This window comes from Condylura cristata, unplaced genomic scaffold (assembly GCF_000260355.1).
Source record: "Condylura cristata isolate star-nosed mole 26May11 unplaced genomic scaffold, ConCri1.0 scaffold00019, whole genome shotgun sequence".
NCBI classification, from domain to species: Eukaryota; Metazoa; Chordata; class Mammalia; order Eulipotyphla; family Talpidae; genus Condylura; species Condylura cristata.
The window spans coordinates 25,794,229-25,822,116 of record NW_004567120.1 but is presented as its reverse complement, the minus strand read 5'-3'; the positions used below and the strand labels follow the sequence as shown (position 1 = coordinate 25,822,116).

The 27,888-nt window shown below is 34.7% G+C and overlaps 1 protein-coding gene across 4 annotated transcripts in view; it reads left to right on the top strand.

The window, feature by feature from the left end:
• THOC2 (THO complex 2) overlaps positions 1-27,888 on the top strand; it is a 97,510-nt gene that overhangs the window by 48,735 nt on the left and 20,887 nt on the right. For 2 of the 4 annotated variants that reach the window (XM_004685773.1, XM_012727168.1), the window contains exons 13-33: positions 4,584-4,625; positions 5,199-5,329; positions 5,420-5,521; positions 8,995-9,079; positions 9,683-9,776; positions 10,712-10,792; positions 12,286-12,382; positions 14,046-14,163; positions 14,946-15,125; positions 15,886-16,050; positions 19,884-20,159; positions 21,145-21,286; positions 21,633-21,790; positions 22,704-22,832; positions 23,195-23,326; positions 23,413-23,597; positions 24,101-24,279; positions 24,523-24,625; positions 25,325-25,752; positions 25,959-26,017; positions 27,512-27,547. In XM_004685773.1, the coding sequence (XP_004685830.1) occupies positions 4,584-4,625; positions 5,199-5,329; positions 5,420-5,521; positions 8,995-9,079; positions 9,683-9,776; positions 10,712-10,792; positions 12,286-12,382; positions 14,046-14,163; positions 14,946-15,125; positions 15,886-16,050; positions 19,884-20,159; positions 21,145-21,286; positions 21,633-21,790; positions 22,704-22,832; positions 23,195-23,326; positions 23,413-23,597; positions 24,101-24,279; positions 24,523-24,625; positions 25,325-25,752; positions 25,959-26,017; positions 27,512-27,547 (2,922 nt within the window). Of the gene's footprint in view, positions 1-4,583; positions 4,626-5,198; positions 5,330-5,419; positions 5,522-8,994; positions 9,080-9,682; positions 9,777-10,711; positions 10,793-12,285; positions 12,383-14,045; positions 14,164-14,945; positions 15,126-15,885; positions 16,051-19,883; positions 20,160-21,144; positions 21,287-21,632; positions 21,791-22,703; positions 22,833-23,194; positions 23,327-23,412; positions 23,598-24,100; positions 24,280-24,522; positions 24,626-25,324; positions 25,753-25,958; positions 26,740-27,430; positions 27,548-27,888 lie in introns of all 4 variants that reach the window. The other 2 variants (XR_001145612.1, XM_012727169.1) reach the window with 2 other exon arrangements.

Here is a 27,888-nt window from a genome sequence, read left to right as displayed (position 1 = left end):
GTAGTCCCCGTAGACTTTCCACCAATTCATCCGTGCATCTTCACCATAGTCCCGTATGCTCTTCTTGGCCCTTGTTTGGATCCCTCTTCTCCTCTCTCCCTGCAGAATGTCTCTGATTTATAGTTGCTTGTTAAATTTTGCTTTGTTTTGTTACTTTTTTATTGTTATTCTTCCCCCCCCCAATCCCTTATTTGGTTCCCCTGTATTCCTTCTATAAGTGAAATGATCCGATATTTTTTTTTCCTTCTTACTTCACTGAGCATAATCCTGTCTAGCTTCCATCCATGTTGCTGTAAATGGCATTAGTTTATCCTTTTGATGCTGAATAGTATTCTGTTGTGTATGCATACCACATCTTCTTTCTCCAGTCAACTATTTTTGGGCATTTGGGTTGATTGCAAGCACTATTATAAGTAGTGCTGCAATAAACAGGGGTGCAGGTATCCTTTGAATTAATGTTTTTGTGTTCTTTGGGTAGACTCCTAGGAGTGGAATTGCTGGGTCTTAATGGTAGCTCCATTTTTAGTAGTCTGAGGAACTTCCATACAGCTTTCCATTGTGGTTGGATCAGTTTGCATTGCCACCAGCATTGTAGGAGAGTTAACTTTTCACCACATCCTCACCAACATTTATTGCTAATTTTTAAAAATATGTGCCATTCTTACTGGTGTAAGGTATTGCGCACTGTGGTTTTGATTTGTATTTCCCTGATTATGAGAGATGTTGAACATTTTTTCATATGTCTCTTGGCATTTGCATTTCCTTTTAGGAGAAGTGTCTTTTAAGTTCTTCTGGCCATTTTTTGACTGGATTGTTTACTTTGTTGAGTCGTGTGAGTTCTTTGTATATCTTTGTGATCAGTCCCTTGTCAGTTGTATGGAGCTTTTTAGTGTGATGTAATCCGAGCTGTTTCTTTTTCATCACTTTTTTTTGCTTTGGGGGATGAGTCTTTACAGATGTTACTGAGATGTATGTCATACAGTGTTTTTCCTATATTTTTTCCTGTATATTTTATGATTTCAGGCCTTAATTTTGAATTCTCTTAGCTACTTTGAGTTTTTATGCAGATTGTGGGGTAGTGGTCTGGTTTTATTCTTTTGCTTATGGAGGTCAGTTTTCCTAGCACTATTTATTGAACAAACTTCTCTTGTTCCATTGCATATTCTCTGCACCTTTTTCAAAGATCAGTTGTCTATATATGTGGCTTTATTTCTGGGCGTTCTGTTTGGTTCCATTTGTCTGTGTCTGATTTTGTTGCAGTATAGTGTGAAGTTTGGGCATGTGACACCTCCATTTCCTTAGTTTTAGTCAGGAGAGCTTTGACTATTGAAGGGTTTATTTGTGATTCTGTATGAATTTCATCAATATTTGTCCTATTTCCTTGAAGAATTTCATTGGGATTTTTATTGGAGTAGAGATGAATTTGTGTATTACTTTTGGTAGGATGGCTGATTTGATAATCATGATCCCATGAACAGGGGATGCCTTTCCATTTCTTTCTGTCTTCTATTTCTTTTAACAATGTTTTATAATTTTCTTTGTATAAGTCATTCACCTCTTTGGTTAGGCTCATTCCTAACTATCTGATTTTTTTTTTCCAATTATAAAAGGGGTGGTTTTCTTGATTTCGTCTCCAGATTGATTGTATATAGGAAGTCTATCGATTTTTGCTTGTTAATTTTGAATTCTGCTACTTTACTAAACTGGTTGTTAATATTTTTAAAAGATTTATTTATTTATGCATACAAGAACTGGGGTACAGGCCAGAGGTTCAGTGGGTGGGGAGGGTGAGAGGATTTGCCATGGACAGTGAGGTGCAAAACAAGCAGATCAACTGAAATAATACTGCTTAGGGAGCATCTGGTGAGACAGGATGTCTGCAGCACCATGTAGTTCACCTTCCTGGTTGGGATTGAACTCATGGTGCAGTGGCTGCGGATAGCTCATAGTGCTGCGCTTTAACCCCTTGCGCCACTAGGGAGACCCTGGTTGATTATTTTGATTAGATTTTCTTTAGGGTTCTCTATATTATCATGTTGTCTTTAAACAGTGATAGTTTTACTTCTTTCCCATTTGGATTCCTTGTATGTCTTTCTCTTGTCGAATTGTTCTGGTTAGGCCTTCCAGTTTTATATCGAAAACCAGTGGTGAGAATGGACATCCTTGTCTTGTTCCTGATCTTCAAGGAAAGGCTTTCAGCTTTTCACTATTGGAAAGCTGAGGGTTTGTCATATATGACTTTCATCATGTTCCTTCTACTCCAAGAATTTCAAGGCCTTCATCATAAAATGGATGTTGAACTTTGGGTGCTTTCTCAGCATCTATTGATATAATCATACGGTTTTTATTTTTGTTGAAGTGTTGTATTATATTAATTGATTTCCAGATGTTTGAACTATCCCTATACTCCTGGAATAAATCCCACCTGATCGTGGTGTTTTGTTGCATTGTTGGTTTCTGTTGCAAGGATTTTATTGAGGATTTCTGCATCAGATTTCTTTAGGAAGATTGGCCTGTAGTTTTCTTTTTTGTGTGTTGTCTTTATTTAGTTTTGGTATTAGTGTAATGTTGGCATCATAGAATGTATTTGGTAGTATTTATTCTTTCTCAATTTTTTGAAAGAGTTTGTAGAATAGGCACTAGTTCATTTCTGAATGTTTGGTCGAGTTCATTTGTGAAGATGTCTGGTACTAGGCTTTTGTTTTGGGAGTATTTTAATTACTATTTCAATGTCACTGCTTGCAATTGATCTTTTTGGTATTCAACTTTGTTACATAGCTTTGGATGATTATATCTTTCTATGAATTTGTCATCTCATAGATTGTTGAATTTCTTGGATATACTTATAGTAATCTGATTATTCCTTTGATTTCTAATGAATCTTATGCAATTCCCCCTTTTTTGTTTATGAGCCTATTTATTTCTCTTCTCCCATTTTTTTCTTTGTGAGTCCGCCTAGAGTTTTGTCTATTTGGTTAATTTTTTTCAATGGAAATAACTTCTCGTTTCATTAATCTTTAGATTTTTAAAAAATAAATAATAGTTTATTTTTACATCATTTTGTGCATTTTTCCATTACCAAATCACCCATGTGCCATCAGATTGTTTTTTAAATTTTATCTTTTGTTTATTACTGTTTTTATTTTTATTCTTATACTGGCATTTTTTAAAGGTTTATTTATGCATACCAGAACTGGGGTACAGGCCAGAGGGGTGTGTGTGTGTGTGTGTGTGTGTGTGTGAGAGAGAGAGAGAGAGAGAGAGAGAGAGAGAGGAGATTTACCAGAGACAGAATGGGGAGCAGAATAGGTAGATCTACTGAGATATACTGCTGATGGAAACAGCGGGTGAGACAGGAGAAGTGCTGTGCCCTGTGGGTGGAAATTATAATCATGTTGCAGTGACCAATGATAGCGTAATAGTGCTGAGACTTAACCCTTTGCACCACCAGGGAGGCCCCATAAAGGGAAACATATATTAATCTGGCAATTAAAAAGTATTCACATTATTTCCAAATTGAGGTAACACAGTAGTCCCTAAATCTTTTTTGTGAATGTTGCACAGAAGTTAGAATTCTCTGTAGTAATACCCATTAGGTCACTCAAGCACAAAAATGTTTGTATACTAAAATATCCTCATCTGATCCTACAGGGGAGGGGACAGAGAGGCATCAGAATGTGGGGGGCTGTGGTGATGACGGGTTGGTTTGGGGAGAAGTAAACATTGTTGTAAAATGAACAATAATGTAAATAGTAAATAATGTAAAAATAACCCTCATCTGCCAAGAAAGTAAGGGTTTTAGCTTTATATTAACTTTTTTCCTTCTCACTGAGTATTGAGCTAAATGTAGATTATCCTTGGGTATCAGTGCTTCATTTGTTCTTTAGGCTTTTGCATAATCTCTCAAACCTGCAACCTGCTTACTCAGAGACACACCCACACACACACTCACTCTACTTTAATGCATCATGGACCTAACTCTTGTCCCTCAGTCTGTCTAAGGCAATGTTTTTGTCTTTGTCAGCAATGTTATTAACATTTTGAGCTTATTTTTTTCCCCAGTGAAGACTTAAGTAATAGAAAATGAAAATAAAGTTTAAAATTTCTTTGAGTTAATATTTTTGTTTTAGATTTTACTAATTCTGTAAAATTAGTAAAATTTCTGTAGTAGAAAATTTTTAAATTTCTTTAATTTTTTTTGTTGTTTTAGTTAGATTTTACTAATTCTGTAGCCTCTATATGGAAAAATGCAAATGAATCAAACAAATCACTGTTGACTTGTATAACTTTATAACAAATACTTAGATCAGTTTTTAGAATGTTTCTGTTTGTAATCTGGTTTAGGAAAGAAATGGCTTAATACAGTTAACATTTAAAAACTCATGAAGTCAAACAGTTTAGGGTTTAGAAACAATTTAGATTGTTAATTGGTAACACTGGCTATATTTAAAATCTACATGTGTTATAAAATGTAAGGAGATAATTTGTTACTGTGTATAAGTTAAATTCAAATTGGTATCTAAGTTGTGGCAACATAATGTTAACCTTTGTGCATTTTATTTATAGTTTATTTTTAATTTTAGTTTCAGTCTGATGGAAGCAAACAAGAAGATAAAGAAAAAACGGTAAGAGACTAGAATAATCCAATAGTTCAGTGTCTGTCTTGGTGTAGCATACTGTTTATTTTACTATGAAGAAGCTTTAATCGTGTGGGAATAAGTATGTACTCTGCATACTACCTATTTGTTACTTCAGTAAGCTGTTTTATTTACTGCTGATAGAATGACTATCAATTTTTGTGGTCTTTAGCTCAATTTGATTACCAATTGAATGGGGTTTTTTTTGCACTTGTCATGTTTGCATATGTATAAATTCTAATGAAAGCATTCTTTAATACAGATTTTGACTTATTCAAAGTTATCTTTTAAGTTTGATAACTTGTGTTTTCAGGGATTTACCATGTTGAGGAAAGTTGAGGAATGAAAGTCCCTCATTGTCTTGCTATGCCTTTCCTCTACTTAGCATTTGTATATTATAGAAGCATAACCATTGGGGAAAAAAAATGAACAATGTAATAATATAGGGATCTGAGTATCTTGGGTTCAGACTGGGATCAGCAATTTTTTGCAAGGCTGTCATAAATTTATTTGGGGTGAATTAACAGAACCTTACTAATACAGCTTTTCTTTCCTTCTTAGGAAATTATCCTTAGCTGTTTGCTTAGCATTACTGACCAGGTACTACTTCCATCTCTTTCTTTGATGGACTGCAATGCTTGTATGTCTGAGGAGCTATGGGGAATGTTTAAAACATTTCCGTATCAACATAGGTAAATACATAATATTTTTGTATTTTTAACTACGATTCTAGTGTATTAATCTCAAAGCATTTAACTTAATTCTTTCATCTCATTTTAAAGATATCGTCTGTATGGCCAGTGGAAGAATGAAACTTATAACAGTCACCCACTTTTAGTAAAAGTTAAAGCTCAGACAATAGACAGAGCCAAATATATCATGAAGTAAGTTTAAAATTTTCTCATTAAAGAATATGTTGATCTAATTTGCTTTTTCTGCTAGCTTTTGTTAGCGCCTCAATTTTGAGAAAGTCTAGGAATATTTGTTACTTCAGTAAGCTGTTTATGAACTGTTGATAGAATGACTATCCGTTTTTGTGGTCTTAAATGTATTTGGACTACCAATTTAAAGTTTTTTTGGTGGTTGTCATGTTGCATAGGTATAAATTCTACTGAAAGTAGTCTCTAGTGCATCATTTTATAGGATGAGAATTTTATTTTAAAACACAGCTTACTGTGATTTTTAAGTTTACATGATATATTTTATGATTTATGCATGGTAGTCAAAGTTCTAGAAATTTCCCTTACTAAAAGTTATAATGAAACCTTTTCTGGTTTGAAGATCTAGTGGAATTACACAGAATTATCTTTGCAGGAAGTCATCTTTTTTGGTGTATGCTTTACTTTTATACTATTAAAAGCATGAAGTGTGATATTCTACTTTGTGGTACACTGAAGTTTAATTATGAAAATTGTGTACTTCAGATTAATATTGGTTTAGATCCTAAATATAGAGCTGTATTGCATATGATTTCAACAATGCTAGTTATTGTTATTCCCTTTTCATTTGTGTAGTGATACGGTTATTCTAATTAAAAATAGTATCTTCTAGTTTAATTACATTTACCAGTATGTAGTGATCTTGTCTTTGCCTATTGATAATGTTTCTGGTTACAGTCTACTGGAAAGTAGATGTGTGCACCACAACAATCTGGTTTAATAGGTGTTTTATAAATTTTCTATGGGAAGAGAGAAAGCTATTTTACCATGGGGAGTTGGGAAAGGTGTGGAAGGGTAGGATATTAGAATTGGTCCTTCTGAAAGAGCTTCAGTCTTAAGAATTGGGAATTGTCTGAGTAGTTTCTATATTAATAACAACTAATATTTATGGAATTATTACTGTATTGCCAGTCACTAAACTAAGTGCTTTACATGGATAATTTAATTGTATATTAAATATTAATAAATCTCTTGACTGTCTTTTTCATTTTCTGTTGCCACCACCATAGATTTTATTTGGAGTATTACAGTACCATTTATTCTCTTTCTTCAAAATCCATTGGTTACTAGACATTGCTTGCAGGTTCTGTGCCAAATTGTATGGCATAATATAAGAGCCCCTTCATGATGCCCTCCTCTATTCCCAGACTTGTTTCCTGCCAATGTACACTTTCAACTGAATGGAGTCCACTCATTTATGTTTCCTAGAATGTGCTATAATCACCTTAGATTTTTTTTCCATTGCATATAATTTCTTTGTACAATCATATCATTCCCTTACCTACTTTTTGTCTTTTATTCTAATGATGCTATCTTTGGTAGGTGGGCTCTGTTGTCACCTCGTCTATTACCTAGCACAATTGATTGTTATTTGTGTTACTACTGTCCATTTGCATAGAATGTTTTTGTGCCACTTGGATACATTGTTGTGTTTGTTTTTCTTATCTATTTTTTAAACTTTATGTATTTTAGTGTTTTAAATTTCAGTAAATATAAAAAGTTGTACAGTTAAAAGTCTCATTTTGTGCCCCTATCCATTCAGTCTTCCGAGAGGAGGGTGGAATATAGCATGGTTTCATTTCTTTATCCTTCCACATACCTTAATATATATATAGATGAAAAAAGATATGCTATCCTTCCTTCCCCTTTATATTGTTGATAGCATATTAATGTATTACTTTGTAATTTGCTTTTTGTTTAAGAATACAGAAACACTTTAAATGGTTTTACATCTACCTACTCAGCTGCACAGAACTAGAGCAGGAGGTATTCAACTTGTGTATTCCTAGTGTTTAGCACATTGCCTGCATAGTAGATAATATGAATGAATTGATAGAAACACAATTTATCACAGAAGAACATATGCAGAGTTCTTAATGTACTTGTATTTTTGTTATATTTGTAAGCTGTAACAGAGTTGAATGATACAATTTTGTTATTTGAACATTTTATGTAGAGAATGTAATGCTAATTTTTTACTTGCTGAATTTTACAACTTTTGATTACTTGTTTAAAACATGAATTTGCTATAGGGCATTCAAAGTTTATTCTTCAAATAATGACTGATTGTGTTCCATAGTGTCCATGGTAGCTTGGGTGGGGAGGGGAGAGACATAAACAGGAAAATGTTCATTTAATGTTGTTTGCTTTTCCTTCCAGGGTGATAGAGTCAGCAGGGAATGGGATTAAAAGTAGATAGAGAGAAGGGGTTAGTTCTGGCAAATAGGAGGGCCACATGAAACAGTAGGGTAGAAGTAAGGACAGTTGGTGGTAAGTTTCAAGGTGGGATGGAGTATACAGCCAAAGTCTGAAATGGATGGATCTTTCTTTTCTGTGAAAAAAGAAAAGAAAAACTGGCCATAGAGAATGGGGAAGGGAAGCAGTTAAAACAATTTTGACTGATGAATCATTTTGTCATAGGACAAGTTTGTCACTGTCGGAAGGGTCACATTCCTTGAATTATTAACTGAATTCATTATTTGCGTCATCTTATTTTCATTCTAGAAAGCTTTCTGCAACATGTAAGCTTTTCAGGTTTCAGGTCTACATTTATTAGGTAATAATATCATTCAAATTTAAGGTGCTATGTGCAATAATTGTTTTGGACTATAAGCATTTCATAATAAATTTCCAGAATGCTATTAAAAGAAAACTGAGTAGAAGAAGAATTAGAGGATTTCAGGGAGTAGAATTGATCTCTCAGAAATTGCTTGCTTTGATTATGAAAACCAGAGAACCTTTTTTCTTTTTTGCAGGTTTTTTTTTAATTTTACAACAGTTTATTTTTACATCATTTTGTACATTTTTTTTCCATCTCAATTGTAATCCCAACGGGTTTCCCATCACCAAGTCCCCCGTGGCATCACCATAATCCCATACACTTCCCTCCCCTCCCCCACCCCTCCACTCCCAGTTTTTGATCCCATTCCCCACTCCACCCCCACAAAATGTCTCTGGTGTATGGTTGTTCATTATTTTTGTTATTTTCCAGAGGACCTTTTATATCAAGAAGTGCAGCATTAATCATGGAGACAGATAGTACGAGACATTTTGTTGTGTTGTCTATACCGAATTTGATATCTTAATCCCTCAGTTGATTAATGAGCTCTTCTAAATCTATTATGATTCTTTGTAAGGAGATTTTTATGTATTGATAGAGTACATTAGCCATTTTAATGCTTATTAGACATATTATAAATGTTAAGGACTAATAAAAGAACATAGTATCTTCTTGGAGAATACCTAGCCAAAATAAGCTGAGTCTTACAACAATAAAGTGTATGATATATGTAGTGGTTTACCTAAGTCCATTTTGGATATTGGGAAAGAGTTTTTGTTTTCATGATGTAGCAAAGCTATTAATATTGTGGGGTAAATTACTAAAGATGATTCCTGTTACTTCCCCCCCCCCCTTGTAGGCGTCTAACCAAGGAAAATGTGAAACCTTCTGGAAGACAAATTGGGAAATTGAGCCACAGCAATCCAACCATTTTATTTGATTATGTATGTTTCGAGGTTAATATTACTTTAAGGGATTTTTCTTTTTGTTATGTTTAAATGAGCACATGTGGGAATAGAATGATATAGCTTTTAAAATGTGTGGTAATTTTAGGGGAGGGAAACCCTCAGTAAATGAACTTATGCTGCTTTTGAAAACAGACTACACATAAGTTACAGTGGTCTCCTTTTCTGGTAACAGTGTTACAATGTTATAAAGCAACAATTTTTGGTCAGCCTGTTTTACTTATAGAAACTAATAAAGAGATGCATTATTTGTTCATTGCATTTGTTAGAAATGATTGAAAGGCATTTCATCATATTTAGAAAGATATTGCTGACATACATTTGACATGAAACTAACCTATATAATTCCAAAATCCAGTTGAGATGCTTTGATAATATTTTCTAATAGGGAGATAGTCTAATAAATTGTTTTCTAAGGAAATACTAGTTTTTATATAAACATAAAATGGAAGGAAAATGACTTTTTTTTTAAAACTAACTTAGTTTAAGCAATATTTCCTTTGAAAAATAATAGTCATTTTGTTAGCACAGCAGAAATGTTTTCTTTTGATTAGCTAATGCCATCTATTTTTTATCTTTCAGATCTTGTCACAAATACAGAAGTATGATAATTTAATAACGCCTGTAGTAGATTCATTGAAATACCTCACTTCATTGAATTATGATGTCTTGGCCTGTATCCTTTTTGGTGAACTAATATATAGATTCTACACTCATAAAATCTTCATAGTGAAGGTTTTATTTTCATTCAAATCTCTCTTTTTTTTTTAAAGATTTATTTATTTATACAGAACGGGGTACAGGCCAGAAATGCGGAGGGTGAGAGGATTCACCAGAGACAGAGTAGGGAGCAGAACAGGCAAATCGACGAAGTACACTGCTGAAGGGAGCAGCGGGCGGGTCAGGAGAGGTCTGCCACACCATGTGGATCTCCTCCGGGGCAGGCGGGGATGGAACTCATATGGAAGTGGCCTTAGCTTCTTAGTGCTGTGCTCCAACCCGCTGCACCACCAGGGAGGGCCCTCAAATCTCTTTTAATAATGATCTGAGGTCGTTTCAGTTGGTTGATCTGAAGTTTGGCTAGTCAGAAGTTTGTGTTAAGTTTACCAAATGTCTTAATATAGCTGAGCTGGAATCTATCTTGTATGCCAAAAGATGGGGCGGGGGGGAAGTCTAAAGAAGAATATGTAGGCACTACAGTGAGTGTATTTTTCAATAATTTGACAAATTTTTAAAAATAAATATTTTTAAACATTTATTTTATTTTTATTTATTTACGCATACAGAACTGGGGTACAGGCCAGAGGTGTAGGGGGCGGTGAGAGGCTTCACCAGAGACAGTGGAGCAGAACAGGCAGACTGACGAAGTAACTGTTGAGCAGTGGGCAGGCCAGAAGAGGTCTGCCACGCTATGTGGTCACCTCCAGGGTGGTAGAATTGAATTCGCAGCTGCGGCTAGCTTGCAGTGCTGTGTCCCAACCCATTGCGTCACCAGGGAGGGTGCAATTTAACAATTTTATTGATAATTTTTATTGACTTTTTTCCAAGCTGGGCATTTTTTTTTTTTCGGTTGCTTAGGGCCTTTGTTCAATTTTTCTTAACATGTGAAAGATTGTATCATTGAAGCATTAGCTAATCCAGAAAAGGAGAGAATGAAACACGATGACACAACTATCTCAAGCTGGCTTCAGAGTAAGTACTTTTATTTTTGCACAGGTGAAATTTTCATCTCTTAGAACTGTCATGCTATTTATTCTGTTATTTTATGCTGAGCTTGTTTGTCAAGAGCTCTTGAGATGCTTAGTCACTCAGCTTGGCATACAGTGTCCAAGTCCTTGACAATGTAAGGAGGTATAGTATTTAATTATTCTCCTAACTAAAGAGGCTGGTATTAGCTATGATAGAATTTGGATAGCTTTACTAGCATGATGAACCTTCCTTTATAGTCTATGATTTAAGAGTAGTTAACTTAAGGAAACTGTTCTCCCTTTTCCTTCCTGAGGTTCCAGTTATCTTAAAAGAATACTTAGTAGTTTAACACAAAATCCCAGTCTTGTTTTTAATTCTTTGTAAAAAATTAGCAGCTATTTCCCTTTTCTTTCAACCTGTCATGTTTGATAGCTAAATCTTGAAGTAGCTCCCCATTGCTCTTAAAATCTGAAAATTGTATGAAGTAATTTTGGAATCAGGTCCTATTGACTCTACTGTCCTCATCTTTTGCCCTTCCCCAATGTTCTAGAACTTCTTCAACTGTCTGTCTCTTTGCACATGTTACTCACTCTACTTGGAATACCTTTCCATGACTACTCATCTCGTCTCCAACATCCTTTTATTCATTAGATTTCATTTTAGAGGTCACCTTCAGAAAGCTTTCCCAGTTAACACTCCTAACCAGAAATCAGAATTAGGTGTGCCACTTCTGTACTCCCTGGAACCTTTTATATCTATCATAGTATTTTTCCGTTTACTTTTATTATCTACTACCACCTTGAAGACTATCTTTTTGTGGTGATTGGCAGATTATTAATGAAAAAATTGTAGATCATTTGATTTTTCGAGGATCTCCTCTCATCTTGAGTGGGGCTTTTTCCCCTTCTTTTGATAAGGGTTCTGGTTAAAATTGTTCTTTTGTCTGCTTCATGATTTGGTGATGCTTTATTGTTTTCTTGGCCTCTACAGTTAGTAACCTGTTCTACATAAAAAGAGTTTGTTTTCTGTGAGGCAAGCATTTGAGGGGCAAGTGTTTTTGTTGACCATGCAACTTTACTGAGTGACCTACAAGATTTTGTTGTGTCCTAATTAATGTACCAGTCTCTGGAGTTAGGCTACATAGGTTTGAATCACTGCTTTACCTTGTATATCTGTGTGATCATGAGCAAGTCATATGACATAGACTTTCCTAATTGTAACACTGATAAGTTCATGACAACCTGAAACAATTAGTGCAAAGGTTAAATGAGATAATTAACAAAGTGCTTGGCACCTGTATCTGTATGCTCAATAAATATTAGTAAAGTGATAGCAAATATTACTAATTATACAAAGTTATTCAATGGTATCACCAATGCAGTTATTTTTATGTCATTTTGTTTTAGAAATTTGAGTTAGTTGATGAAATGACATTTAATGTTGTGCTTTGTTTTATGAACTGTTTTTAGCCTGAATGTTTTTTTAATTTCATATAGGTTTGGCCAGTTTCTGTGGTGCAGTTTTTCGTAAATATCCAATTGATCTTGCTGGTCTTCTTCAGTATGTGGCCAATCAGCTAAAGGCAGGCAAAAGGTATTCATAGAAAATTAAATCGTAACAAATCAAGTGTAAATGAAATTCAATAGTAAGAGTAGTTCTGGTGGTATTGGGATGGTTGAGATTTCTGTTATCTTGAAAAACTGTTGTTTATAGGCTTGAGTTCAAAGAAAATAGTTCATTTGTATGGAATTATTTAAAAGAAATTATAACTTAAAACAAAAGGAAACACTTTTTTGCAGAAAAATCCATTGTGTGGCTGTTTAACTCATTAAAAAGACTAATTTTGATTATACTTTAGGCTTTTGAATAAATGGATAATAAAATATAAATCCTATGGCAGAACATCTTACACTATTGAATATATTGCTGGAGAGCAGTTAGCCTTTACATTGAGCATTGGTAGGATCATGTTTAATTTGAGAGTGCGTGTAGTATCTTTACAAACACAATTTTTAAATTTTCACTTTAGAGATACATAAAGCTTATATCCTTATAGTACTCTCTTCTGTGAAAATGTTGAGCTATTTTATTCTACTGCTTAGAGTTTGATTTTTTAGGTGTATTAGCATACTTAGGCTGTAGCCTGATGAGAATCAAAGAAATGGACATTGTTTTTAAAACCTTCATGGTAAAAAACAAATCTGGAAGCAAAATGATGTTTCAGACAAATATTTCCTAGGTAATTCTTGACAGATTATTATTTTGATTTAGGAAAAACATTACAAAAACTTAGATTTTATTAATGTATCACAATGTATGGCTCATTTGTCCTGTATTTTTACTGTTTGCATGTATATAGACCAAGAGAACACAGCATTTTCAATCTGTAATTTAGTTTTCAGTACTATGAATATAATTTTCATCATCATCTAATTAAGAGAGGCTTAAAGAAAAAATATTTCATTGGTACTAATTTGTGTGAGGTACTAATCTAGTTTTTAAAACGTACTTAAGGACAGCAATAGCACTTTTTTTAGACTCAGTATCACAACTTGCTACTTGCATTTCCTTTTTTTTTCTCCTTCCATTTCTTCCAAGTATGTGTGGCCACTGTACATTTTTAGACTCCTTTTTTGTATTTTGATTGTTTAAAAAGATGGTGCTACATGACCAAAAACTATATTTACAGTTCTGTACTGGAAGATAAAATAATGCTATGAAGGACATTGGTTGGTCAAATGATAGAAAGAAAATATGAACTACAGGTTAGGTAAAAAGTATTGTATCATTGTTAGGTACCAGAGTTGATAGCTCTGCTGTATTTATGTATGAAGATAGTTGTATTCTTAGGAAAATAACATTCCTAGAAATTTTAGGGTTTAAAATCTACCCCCGAAGTGATGTAAATAACGTAGTTTTAAGTGGTTCAAAAAATTGTGTGTGCGGGATTGGAGAGAGAGCATACATCATGACATGAACATGAATAAAAATATAATAGTAATTGGGGCAACAGATATATGGGTGTGCTTTGAACTATTTTTATTTTTGCACACTGCCTGCAAGTTCAAAATTATTTCCAAATCTTAAGCACAAACATATATGCCAAATATTTTATTTATGTAGTTCTAGGAATGCAGTTTTCCCTTAAAAATGACTTCAACTCTCCTGCCCTTATTGATACACAACATTATTTAGGGTTTTAATTATAATGTATTGTCACTTTTTCACCTATAAACTGCTTAATTTTTCTAAATAGTTTTGACCTGCTTATATTGAAAGAAGTGGTACAAAAAATGGCAGGAATAGAAATTACAGAGGAAATGACAATGGAGCAACTAGAGGCCATGACAGGTGGAGAACAACTAAAAGCCGAGGTGAGAGCTGCTATTTTTCGCCTCATTGACTTTTTAAAAAATGATTTATTTATGCATACAAGGCCTGTAAGACAGCTCACCAGAGACAGAGTAGAGAGCAGAACAGGTGGATCTACTGAAACACACTACTGAGGGGAGCAGGGGGTGGCTCAAAAGTGGTCTGCTGTGCCATGTGGGTCATCCCCGTGGCTGGGGATTGAACTCATGCTGCAGTGGCTGCCTATAGCTTGACAGTGCTGAGACTTAACTCCTTGCACCACCAGAGAGGTCCCCTCATTGACTTTTGAAATAAAAAATATATGCATGCTCATAATAAAAAATCTAAATAAGGAAGTAAAGCCAAACAGCAAAGATCTGTACCCTGCTTTCACAACTGCCCTACCTCTCATTTGAAAAATTGAGATAAAGTAGTATAACCTTTTTAAAAAGGTGAAGCAAAAGTGTAAAAGATAGTAAGGGAAATCAATACCAAATGTTTTTTTGTTGTTGATATCCTAATTGGCATAAATTACAACATAGAATCTTGATCTTGAATCTGTTCCATACTGGGTAACTCTATTGAGGACCACAAGCTTGAAAATAGAGAATATACAGAAATTTAAAGACAGTTACAGTTAAACCAGTGACTTATGAATAGTAATGCCATTAAAATTTGTGAAGAAGGGTGGGAAATTAAGAGCATGAGGTTTTTTTTTTTATCTTCAGGATTGTTCTGAACGTTTTCAAAGCAAATGGTATAAATTATGTACTACATGCTGGTAAATTTCTCTTATCTTTTTCAGGGTGGTTATTTTGGCCAGATTAGAAACACTAAAAAATCCTCTCAGAGATTGAAGGACGCACTTTTAGACCACGATCTTGCTCTCCCTCTCTGTTTGCTAATGGCTCAGCAGAGGAATGGGGTAATCTTTCAGGAAGGTGGAGAGAAGCATTTGAAACTTGTAGGAAAGCTCTATGATCAGGCAAGTTAAAGTGACTTTTGTGTAAATATGGATACTTTTTATGCTGATAGTGGAAAACAATGTGATATAGTTGGAAAAATGTCATTTTGCATATCATGACTGCAAAATGGATCTAATAAAATAATATGGGCTATACCTATGCAAATTATGATATTTAAGAGATGACTCTGGGAGAAATAATACTATATATAAGATGTTCAATTTACAAGACAACATCAAGTTGTTTGCTCATCTCTTTCCCATTCTCTGGAAATCTCATATTTTAATGACAGCAAAATAGATGTGATATTTTAATTTTTTTTCTTGTAGTGTAGTTGGTTGAACATATTTTGTAGGCTATTAATAGGTTTTGGTGCTTTATATGTATAAATATATATCACAAACAAACTTTTCACCTTCAAAAAAAGTTTTCATCTTTTTAAAGTCAAGGGAATTGCCTTCTGTATACATAAATATGTTTTGTGTGATTTAAGTAAAGATATGCTGTACTAAAGTGATGAGATATAACTTGGAACTTGAATGGTTTGACAAAACTCTGGAATTAGTCAACCTTTCACTAAATTCCCATTTGGGGGTAATCTTGTAGTATGACTATGTGATTGTATTTGCAGATTATCTCTATAAAGTTCTTTCAAGTTGCAAGATTTAATTTATTAATGAAAATGTTATTAAAATGATATGTTAATATTTTTGAAAATGTTTATGTTAGTTTTATAAAGTGGTAACACATTTGATTTTTTGTCTTATTTTTTAAATTTAGTGTCATGACACCCTGGTACAGTTTGGTGGTTTTTTAGCCTCTAATCTAAGCACAGAAGATTATATAAAGCGAGTGCCTTCAATTGATGTGCTCTGTAATGAATTTCATACTCCCCATGATGCAGCATTTTTCCTGTCTAGGCCAATGTATGCACATCATATTTCGGTAAGTGGAAGTGTCTTTGGGGGGCATTTAATGATTCCAAATTATTAACATATATTTGTAAATAGATGTTAGTTCTACATATAGATTATGTCACGTGGAGTTACTCAGCTCTGAGCCATTGTATAATGACAGTGCCACTTTTAAAAGTAGTCCTAGTTTACTATTAACTACTCCATCTTATGGGCCCTCTAGAACTTGTTCCTTCAAAAATTATTATAGATGAATCATCTAGGAAGTATTTTAAATGTTCCATCTTATGTACCCAAATTCTAATTCAGTAACTTGAACAGAGCCTGAGAATTTATTTATTTTTTTTAAAGATTTATTTATTTATTTGTGCATAAAGAACTGGGGTACAGGCCAGAGGCTCAGGGGCGGTGAGAGGCTTCACCAGAGACAGAGTGGGGAGCAGAACAGGCAGATCGACGAAGTACACTGCTGAGGGAAGCAGCGGGCGGGTCAGGAGAGGTCTGGCTCGCCATGTGGTCTCCTCCGGGGCAGGCGGCAGGCGGCAGGCGGGAATCGAACTCATGCGGAAGTGGCTTCAGATTCTCAGTGCTGTGCTTTAACCCGCTGCGCCACCAGGGAGGGCCGTGAGAATTTATTTTTAATGAGCATTAGATAGTTGTGATGTATTTGAATCTGGTAAAGCATTCTGAGAACACTCACATTGACTACAACGTCATGTTTCCTTAATAATGTCCTTGTCAGGTGGTTGACTTGATATTTTGCTCCCTTGAGACAAAGAAGTTTGTACAGAAAGACTTACCCAACACCCAGTGCTCTAGAAACTCTTGCAATCTCTGTTGTATAACTTCTAGGAAAGGTTTATTTATGGTTCTTGTTTTATTTTTCTCCACCTAAATGAAACACTAAACACAAAAAGCAATGTTTACATATCAACTGCTACAGACAGCACATTGTCCTTTAACCACTAACTAAATGTTAATTGATTTAATTACCACTTTATAGCATTATGCAGCAACTCCGGTGCTGTATTCTCTAGCAAGAAAAAGGCATTAAAGAAATAACTTTAGACCTTTCTTTTCATGCTGAATCCTTCAATCCAGGGAATAGTGTGCTTTCATCTTGTAGTTATGACTTATTTTGTTACCCCCAACCTGAAGTAAATTAAGTCTCAGCTATACAATAAGGAACCTGATTTCTTGAAGGAATGAGGTGGACGTATTAGTTCCTCTTAGGAATTCTGGCCTATCCTGTAGTATACTGAAAGGTGAACATACAAATCAGCAATAGTGGACCCACGCAAACAAGAACCCTGGTCACCTGAGGTTGGCAGAACCTTTCCTGTTCAAGATGGAACAGGCTGTTCATACCAATAGCTACCTTTTCTGTATCCTGCTAAATCTTGTGCCTGAGATTTAAGAGATAACAAAAGTGTGAACAAAGATGTGTAAATTTTCTTCTCAAGTTTGTGGAGGGAAATAGCCAAATCAGTGATAAGTCCTTTACCCAAGGACCACTTTCCATCCTTGGAAAGGGAGTTAGTTCCTTGATAATCTTGGTTGCATAGGATGGGCATTCATGTTTCCCTGGGAATTTTTACTTTTGCTTCTTGGGCAAAAGCTTCTCTTGTAGAGCTTATGATGAGAGTGAAAGTATATATGTTGCTCCCGTAAATTGACTACCAACAGGTTCTCATGGAATGATGTTAGCCCACCAGATACTGCTCAGGTTATTGGACTAAAAAAAACTTTTTGAACAGTTAATTATGTGGACAGCAATAACTTGCTATCAGTTCTATTCCATAGATCTAGTGCCTCAGGTAACTTGAGATGTAGAGCTGGTATGCTCCCATTTGGCTGAAGAAGGGAGTTTAATGAGGGAGTTAAAGTGTCTTTAGACAAGGAAATCCCCATCCTAGGTAAATATGAAGTATAGCTATCTTTTCTGATCAAGCCTTAAAAAAAAAAAAACCCACAAAACAAAACATGATAAGATCTGGAGGAGTACTTAGTAATGGAAGTCACAGCCATAGAAGCAGAGAGTTAGGGAAACTGTGGCCTGACATCATATAACCCTCTCATATGTATTACCTAATTTCCAGTTTTAATTGTGGAGACCCACCCTGCAACATGGATCTGAAAGAAAGTTTTTCCCCTAGTTCATATTATAAATGCTACTAAAACTAGGAAGCTAAACTATTTTATACAAGTAGTTTCAGCACTGTTTTATCTCATGTGTTGTTAGAACCTTAACAGATGTCATTCTGTTCACATGCATTCATATTTACCATCAGTAGGGCCCACTGTCAAATTTATAAACTCTTCGCCATGCTATTATTTGGTATCTGATGTGATTAGAACCTTGCTGTCATAAATAATAATTATAGCTTTTTAAAAAGATTTATTTATGTATACACAACTGGGATACAGGCCAGAGGTGCAGGGGCGGTGAGAGGGTTCACCAGAGACAGAGTGGGGAGCAGAACAGGCCGGCTGATGAAGTACACTTCTGAGGGGAGCAGCGGGCGGGTCTGCCGTGCCATGTTGATCACCTCTGGGAAGGGGATTGAATTCATGCTGAAGTGGCTTTAGATTCTTAGTGCGATGCTTTAACCCACTGCGCCACCAGGGAGGGCCCACCTGTGTGATTTTAATAGTTATCAATGTGTTCTCCAAAATGGGTATAACATGAAGTAAATCTTTCCAGTTCTAGAATAACTGTAAGATTCTCAGATCCTGCTTGAGATACACATTCTGGAACAAAATATCCTTGGTATACCTGGGTTATAGTAGCACTCTGGACTGTAAGGAGCTAAGACTGTCACATTGTAGGATTGGAAATGGAATCTTTGACCTCTGACTTTCTAGTTCTGGGTTTTTGCTTAGCACAAGCTGTAAATGATTTACATGTTTTTCTAACATAAAGAAGTAGCCTGTTTTAAATCTTACCTTAGGTTCATCTTCAGGGATAATGCCTAACCCAAACAAAATTTTCTGGCTCATGAGACAATGAGACAATGGCAGCAACTCCACTTTGTATTAATTTTCTTTTTATTCTCTATAAATTCATATGTGGTTCCTCCCATTGTACTAAAAAAATTGTTTCCTGATACAGTTGAGAGCATGGTCTTCCTTTGACTTTTTCGTGTTAGAAGAAACCAGTTAGGCCTGTGAAGCTGCAGTTTTCACATGCTTTTAACTCCATTGTATTATGGCCATTCATAGGAAATCTTAGTGGGGCAGTAGCAGGTGGCCAGTTAATCTGGGTTTACCTGAGACTTTTCCATTTTTAGCACTGCACACTTGTCTTCTAGAAAAACCCTCAGTCACTGGCAAACCCGAACAACTGGTTAGCCTATTTAGCAGTTTTACCGTTACTCTCTTCAGTGTTCACCTTTCTTCGTAATTGACAAAGTAAAATAACCAATAGAATTATGTGTGTTGCCAGACCATTCTGTCTCTTTATTAGTGCTAAGACCCTTTACTTTGTTTTCTTGAATATCTCAAGAGCAGGAGTGGAAACCCTACATGTTCAATCCTTGATGTAGCAGTGATAGAGAGTAAAGCAAATGCCCTATTCATTTGCTCACCAGGTCAGATTTAGTAAGAATCTGAAAAACTATTAGTGAACATGCAGTACAAAAGATTGGAACAACTTCCAGGGAATACTTAATCTTAAAATGTTATTGGAAGGAAACTGGAATTCCTGTAACAGTTATGAGATTAGTCATCTTCTGATTCTTGAAAAGGGAGTATAGTTGAGTATAGTTTTTTTTTGGGAGTATAGGTTTTTAATACTATAAAAATCAGTGCTCTGAATTGTGGTGTGTATATGTGTGTGCCTTGTGTTTTACTTTTTATCTGCAGTCAAAGTATGATGAACTTAAAAAATCAGAAAAAGGAAGTAAACAGCAGCATAAAGTTCATAAGTATATTACATCATGTGAGATGGTAATGGCTCCTGTACATGAAGCAGTGGTCTCCTTACACGTTTCCAAAGTCTGGGATGACATCAGCCCTCAATTCTATGCCACATTCTGGTCCTTGACAATGTATGACCTTGCAGTTCCACATACCAGCTATGAAAGAGAAGTAAATAAACTTAAAATCCAGATGAAAGCAATTGATGACAATCAGGAAATGGTAAGTTTTTGTTTCAGTAGCTTAAGTACAATAACTTTATATATCATTATTTAAACTTAAAACTATTACTGCTTTAAAATATATTCTTTAGTGGTGAGTCTCAAATTGTCGGTGGGGAGGCTGGTGAGTGGGTAGAGATTATGATAAATCCAAAGGTACTTTGAGTTTGCTTTTCTACTGAAGGTTGTATTAGCAGCTTAACATGATCCATGTAAATCCACCTGTAACAGTAATAGTTGACCAAAGAAAAACTCATTTTTAGAGAAGGCTTTATTGAAGAGGTAACTCTTGAGCTGAGTAGGTCTTTTAAGATAGATTAGGTTTGGTAATATGGAGGCAAATATGTCACTCTAGAACTCCAGCAAAGATTTGAAGTATAAGGTTTAAGAGTACTACTTTTTACTGTAGTGAATGGTCTTCATACATTTGAATGGTTAGGATAGGGCCAGATTGTGTAGAGTACTCAAAGCTAGTAAAGAAGACTTGATAAAATTGAGAGCTATTTTTAGATTCTTCAACAGGGAAGTAATAATGGTAAAAATGATACTTTAGAAAGATTACCTCTGACAGCAGTATGAATGCTGCCATTTGACTTGAAGAAGGGGGTGGCATTAGTCTAGAGATCAGCTATATGACTCTTTTGGGTGATTCATTTTGAGGTACTAGAACATAGATTATGTTGGAGGTAGTGGGCATGAACAACACAGGTAGGCACTTGAGATACTGGAATGAGAGAGAAGAGTCAAAGAGGACTATGCCTCTGACTTGAAGCACCAGTGTTAGGAAGGTAGCCTATTTTGCTTGTGTATGAAGACTGGATAATTTTGTTAGATTGTTGAATGGAAGAGGTGAAAACACATCCAAGTGGATTCTTAAACATCCGTGTTGAATATTAACGTAAGGATTTATCTCATTGAACTTTTTAATTTAAAAAGAAAAAAGGTCAGCGCCTGTAGTTAGAAAACATCTAACTTACACTTTGCAGCCTCCAAACAAAAAGAAAAAAGAGAAGGAGCGCTGTACTGCTCTACAAGACAAACTTCTTGAAGAAGAAAAGAAACAGATGGAACATGTACAGCGAGTACTACAGAGACTAAAACTGGAAAAAGATAACTGGCTTTTAGCAAGTAAGTGGTTGGAATTGTTACATTCAAAAGCAAACCTTTATAATTTCAGATATGTTGAAGTGTATTATTTGTATTTCACCTCTCAGTGTTTACTGTTTTATTCTTTGGTTACTTGTTACCATAGGTTGGAGTCACATGTTCACCAAAAGAACTGATTAAGTTTTCTGGTAGAATTACTTGATGTATAATATTGGCAGCTTGTTATTCAACTTTTCTGTATAAATTCATATTTCTGGATAAATTATAGATGGAAAAATATATTACCATGTTTAGTGGCCTTGAGACCACTCAATATATTCTTTGAGAATAATGTTGACCACTCAATATATTCTTCCCTTATTTTTAGAATCTACCAAAAATGAGACCATCACAAAATTTCTACAGCTGTGTATATTTCCACGATGTATTTTTTCAGCAATTGATGCTGTTTACTGTGCTCGTTTTGTTGAATTGGTACATCAACAGAAAACTCCAAATTTTTCCACACTTCTTTGCTATGACCGAGTAAGTTCTTTTTATTGTAACCTTTAAAAAAAGTCTCACACAAAGATAGTCAAACATTATAATCTATAGAGGTATCATTGTTTATGTGGTTAAACGTATGAACTTCATAGCCTAGTGCCTGAACTTGAGTCATAGTCTTACTCATTTCTAGCTATATGATCTTTGGCAAGCAATTTAACGTCTCTGTGCCTCAGTTTTCTTATCTGTAAAATGGATGATAGTATCTGCTTCATAAGATTGTTGTGAGGGTTAAATGAGTCAGTGCACACAGAATCATTTTGAATGGTGCCTAATATGGAATAACTATTCTTACTGACTTAAGCACATTAACTCACCATTTAGATTTATATGTTTGTCATAATAGGTAGAACTTACTTCTCCATTCTTAACTTTCACCCCTGCAAAATCAGCAAAAAAGCTTACACTTTTGCATATGCAGGGGGAATCCTTTCAGTATGGCCATACTCAGATTTTTTGGCATCTGGATTTTCTTCTTAATTACTGCATATTTTTGCTTAAAAAATGTACTGTCATAAAGGTTTATAGCATGTTAGTGGCCTTTTGCTAGTTTCCGTCAGCCTACTGTCTGCTTGCTGTCCCCCTAACCTCATTAATATCTAAGGCTAAATCTTTATTAGAGAAGTTCAGATGTAATAATAATGATAGGTATTTTCTTCTATCATTAGAAATCAACTTTCTTATAAAAGTGTTGTTGTTGCTTTTTGAATTTGCTATTTCCTCATAGAACCTAAAATTATTAAAGGTTGCTGGGATTTATGAATATATAAAAGGGAAGAAATGTTTTGACTAAACTTACCTGTTTATTATGATTTGCTGTAATGATCTTTTATTATTTTGAATTAATGTTGATCTTGCTTTGCTTTTATTTTTCAAACTTTTTTTTCCCCTGTAGGTATTTTCTGACATAATTTACACAGTTGCAAGTTGTACTGAAAATGAAGCTAGTCGATATGGGAGATTTCTTTGCTGCATGCTAGAGACTGTGACCAGGTGGCACAGTGATAGAGCCACATATGAAAAGGTATAACTAATAAAATACCCTTGCCTTTTAATCTGTATATAATGACCACTTCCAGTAATCTCTGGTTTGTTTAGTTTGAAAAGAAAGATGAATTTAAGGTAAAGTTGTCAAACATTGTTTAAAATGTTTAAAAGCACAGTTTATTTGTTAAAAGTGCTGGATTTTTTCTTTTTAAATCTTATCTCAAACTGATGTTCCATATTAATGTTGAATAAGTTGAACTTTTCTGTGAGATCAATTCAAATATACATTGTATTTTCATGTGAAATCATTAATCTCATCTACTTAATTTTCAGATTCTGCTGTTGAGGTGGGGGGGGCAGATTTTTTTCCTTAAAAGTGACCACCTTTTTCCCTCTTAGGAATGTGGAAACTATCCAGGATTTCTTACTATATTACGGGCAACTGGATTTGATGGTGGAAATAAAGCTGATCAACTAGACTATGAAAATTTTCGACATGTTGTACATAAATGGCATTATAAATTAACAAAGGTAAATAAATAATTGTATTTCTAAAAGATTTTTTTCTTTTCATACTTATATTTGTATATTAACAGATTTCAAAATATTTATTGTAGGCATCGGTACATTGCCTTGAAACAGGCGAATATACTCACATCAGGAATATCTTGATTGTGCTAACAAAAATACTTCCTTGGTACCCAAAAGTTTTGAATCTGGGTCAGGCTTTGGAAAGAAGAGTGCATAAAATCTGCCAGGAAGAAAAAGAGAAGAGGCCAGATCTATATGCATTGGCTATGGGGTAACACAATTATACTTTAATGTGACTTATGAGACTAGATGACAGAAGGATTCTGAAGACTTTAAAAATGTTTTACAGTGTTGAAGTTTATCTTCTGCCTAACTTCAGGAGATTATGGGAGATTATGCGATCATGTTCCCACAGGCTGGTGAGAGTTGTTAATTCTGATTATCAGCTTCCGGTCTATACTGGATGATAGTTTCAAAGGTCATATAGAATATGTTTTGGTTTGAGAGAAACATAATTTTATCATCAGTTGAGTTATTAGATTTCTAATAGTGGGACAAAAAGGGCATTTTAATTTAAAGATTATTTGAAATTTTTATTTTTGAGAAAGCATCTAGGGCTCTCTATAAAGACCTTTAAGAACTTACTAAAATTAATGCTTTTTATATTTTCTGGAACCAAGTAGCAGAGCAAATAACTTATTTTGTTCATTTAAACTCCGTATTTGTGCTTTTTGATTTGTATTTGTATATTTAAACACTTTGTGCGACTTTCAGCTACTCTGGGCAGTTGAAAAGTAGAAAGTCATACATGATTCCTGAAAATGAATTTCATCACAAAGACCCCCCTCCGAGGAATGCAGTTGCCAGTGTACAAAATGGCCCTGGCGGTGGGCCTTCTTCATCGTCAATAGGAAGTGCATCTAAATCCGATGAAAGCAGTACTGAGGAGACTGGTATGCTTATTTGTGTAAATAACTAAGTAATATATTTTGTTCTGCCAAACTGAAATGATTTGTATTACATGGCTAGTTATTGCTGTTTTATTTAGTATTGCCTTTTTATTCCCTGGGTAGAAGTATGTAATTGTTTAGAAGTTACCAGCGCTTTCTTTTTAATCAATTTGTAATTATTTTTCTGTGAAATTGTAGTTAATTTCATTTGGAGGCTTGTCAACTAAAGCTTTACCTTTATTTCAGATAAATCAAGGGAGAGATCTCAGTGTGGGTTGAAAGCAGTTAATAAAGCTTCTAGTGCCACACCGAAAGGAAATTCAAACAATGGAAACAGTAGCTCTAACAGGTAAGAACTCTGTGCTTTATGTAAATTTTCTGAAGTCTTATTTGGCTAACATTATTTTAATATGCCTGGAAGAGGATGGTAGTTTACTACTGGTGGAAAGTCATTTACGTTAGACATCGAAATTTTTATGTACCCCAGTTTTGATGATTTTCATGTTTTGTTTAATCCTGAAACTGACTTGGCTTCTTTTCCTGGAATGTACAGGAGAAGGTAGGTAGTGAAGCTATTAAAAAAAAAAAGATATTTTAGAATTGACTCCTATAGACAATCTGAATGAGGATAGTTAGGATAAAGGGAGCCTAACCTGTTTTAGACCAGTGATCCATCTAGGCAGTTAACCCAGTTCCTGATAGCAGTGCCTTTGGCTGGCTTGTGGGATAATTTTTGGTTGTTAATGTTGTAATCCCTTTAGGTTATAAATGTGTATCAAAAATAGATCTGGCATTATTTAAATCATTCTCTTTACCTTGCTATTCATGAATTTGATTACTTACTGGATAGAAAAGTACTTCCTTTTTTGATTTATCTTAAAGTTGTCCTTTAATTTTCAAAGGGCTGCTCCTCTATCATTTTGATCAACAAGAAGAAATACTTTGATTTAAAACACAGAACACATTTTATGACTATATGTTTTTGTTCTTAATCAGCAAAGCTGTTAAAGAAAATGACTATATGACTCATGTTTTTATTCTTAATCAGCAAAGCTGTTAAAGAAAATGACAAAGAAAAAGGGAAAGAAAAAGAAAAAGAGAAAAAAGAAAAGACTCCAGCTACTACTCCAGAGGCCAGGGTACTTGGTAAAGATGGTAAAGAAAAACCAAAAGAAGAGCGGCCAAATAAAGATGAAAAAGCAAGAGAAACCAAAGAGCGAACACCTAAGTCTGACAAAGAGAAAGAAAAATTCAAGAAGGAAGAAAAAGTTAAAGATGAGAAATTCAAGGCCACTGTCCCCAACGTAGAGTCAAAATCTATTCAAGAAAAGGAAAGAGAGAAGGAGCCATCCAGAGAAAGGGATATAGCAAAGGAAATGAAGTCAAAGGAAAATGTTAAAGGAGGAGAAAAACCACCTGTCTCTGGGTCCTTGAAGTCACCTGTTCCCCGATCAGATATTACAGAACCTGAAAGGGGTAAGTAGCCTGTCTTTGTATGTTTGTTTACTGTGGTTATTGTCATGTGTAGTTAGTTGGTTTATGTCTCCTTGTAATACATTATTTAGGGATTTTAGTGGGGAAATTAATACTTGATGGCATTAAAATTTGGTGGAGTTTTTTTGTTTTTTGTATTTGGAAAATGTGGAAATGTACCTTATTGTTAATATTTTTTGCCCCAACAGAACAAAAACGCCGCAAAATTGATACTCACCCTTCTCCATCACATTCCTCAACAGTAAAGGTTAGTATAGCCTGAGGAAGGCAGCGTCCATGTTAGGCTCACCTGTTTGGAATACGTGTCCTGACTTCCTTCAAGTCTTGTGCCAAGTATTCACTGGAGCCACTGGAGGTTTTATATTGCATTAGAAAATGAATTTTTTACATATTGGTGGACTGATATTTTTTCCTATTGAGTATTTTTATTATAAAAATATTAAAACTTCAAGGACCTAGCACTAATTTTGTAGTGTTGCAAAGTGCAAGAGAAATTTTACCCAGAAGTGCCTCACTGCTTTAAGCAGTCTTTTTTGGAGTGCAATGGTAGCTTCAAGCAAATGAATCTTTTCAGCGTAATGAAGCTTATTTTTCGGCATAAATATTGAAGAATGTATAGCACCGAAGACTTCCTGGATGATGCAGGAGAAGCAAGATACCTCTGAATTCATCAAGCTTCTTGATGAGCATCATACCGATGTGCGCCTTCTAAGAAGGAGTCTTGAAAGGCGTTCCATTTTAAAGTCTCCTTGGTGATCGGTTCTCCTGTAGTTGTGTATATTCAGTGAGCATGCAGCTTCTTGTATCTTCCCTTGGAGGTTTGTTTATACCCATTGGGTTCCCAACAAGTTGAACCTTGCGTTACGATAAAAGCAGATGTGGCATCCAGTCCTACCACCCAGCAAAGAGAAACCCCAGGCATTCAACTGCAGCACAAAATCGTGGGTGTAGCCTTCTTGAAGACTCAGGGTAGCCATTCCTTGCTCCATATTTAATTTTAATTCTAAAGTCATCTAATTTCATGGAATCTTTGAATTTGCAGTACGTTGAACTTTTAAAACTGTAAGTTAACTAATTCTTCATCAAGAGCACTGTGGTGGAATACCATATTGATTTTCTTTTTCTTTTTTTTTTAAGTGCTTATTTTTGGTGGGAGGTATGAAAATCATCATCAGAGGCACTTTGTAAAAAAAAAAGTAATTACTCTTATGGAATATATTTTGTTTGCTTGTTAATATAGTGCCACTAAGTTTTCTGGCTAGGATTAAAAATTTTGTATATTTATGATAAAGTCACAAGTAAAGTAAAATTTGAAACCTCCCAATTAAGAAAAAGTATGAAAATGGATGGCATGTTGGTCTTCCACAGTGACCTCCACTATTTTAAACTTTTTGTGGAGAATGATTTGTTTTCTTAAGCCTTTTAACATTAACTATAACTTAAGTATAGTGTTATAAAATATGTGGCATTGATGTTTATTTTTAAGTTGTGAATAGAGATAATAAGGTTTTTATTTGTTACATTGAATACATATAATTTAGTTTTTTTAACATTATAACTCCATTACATAGTTTTTGCTTTTGTTTTTTATTATTGATATTCATAATAATAATGACATCATGAGATTTATCCTCACCAGAAGTAGCTGGTTTATTTCCAGGTTACAGCCATACTTCCCAAAGTTCCTCTGGGTTCTGAGAACTATGCCAGCTCACCTGTCATCTCCATTCATTTTCTACAGGACAGTCTCATCGAACTCAAGGAGTCTTCAGCAAAGGTTTGAGTCTTTTAAATCATCATGCCTAAGTAAAACAAACAAAACTTCATTTATTTAGTAGATATCTTTGCCCTAGTAAATTCAGTAAGCTGTAGGGTAACTTCTAAAAATACCTATCACAAACTGAAACAATGAAGGTCAGCGGTCCCTTATTAATGAGAATGTTATAAAATGTGTGTCATGTGGCAACATTTCTATAATCTCTTTGCTTGTTGTGTTATGCATTGTCCTTTCATTTTTCAAATCTAGAAATACATTTAAGGTTTGGGGAAGGGGTTGTTGGTTTGTTTTGGGGGAGTAACTAGGCTTATTTTAATTTCTCAAAACAAATCTGTCAGACT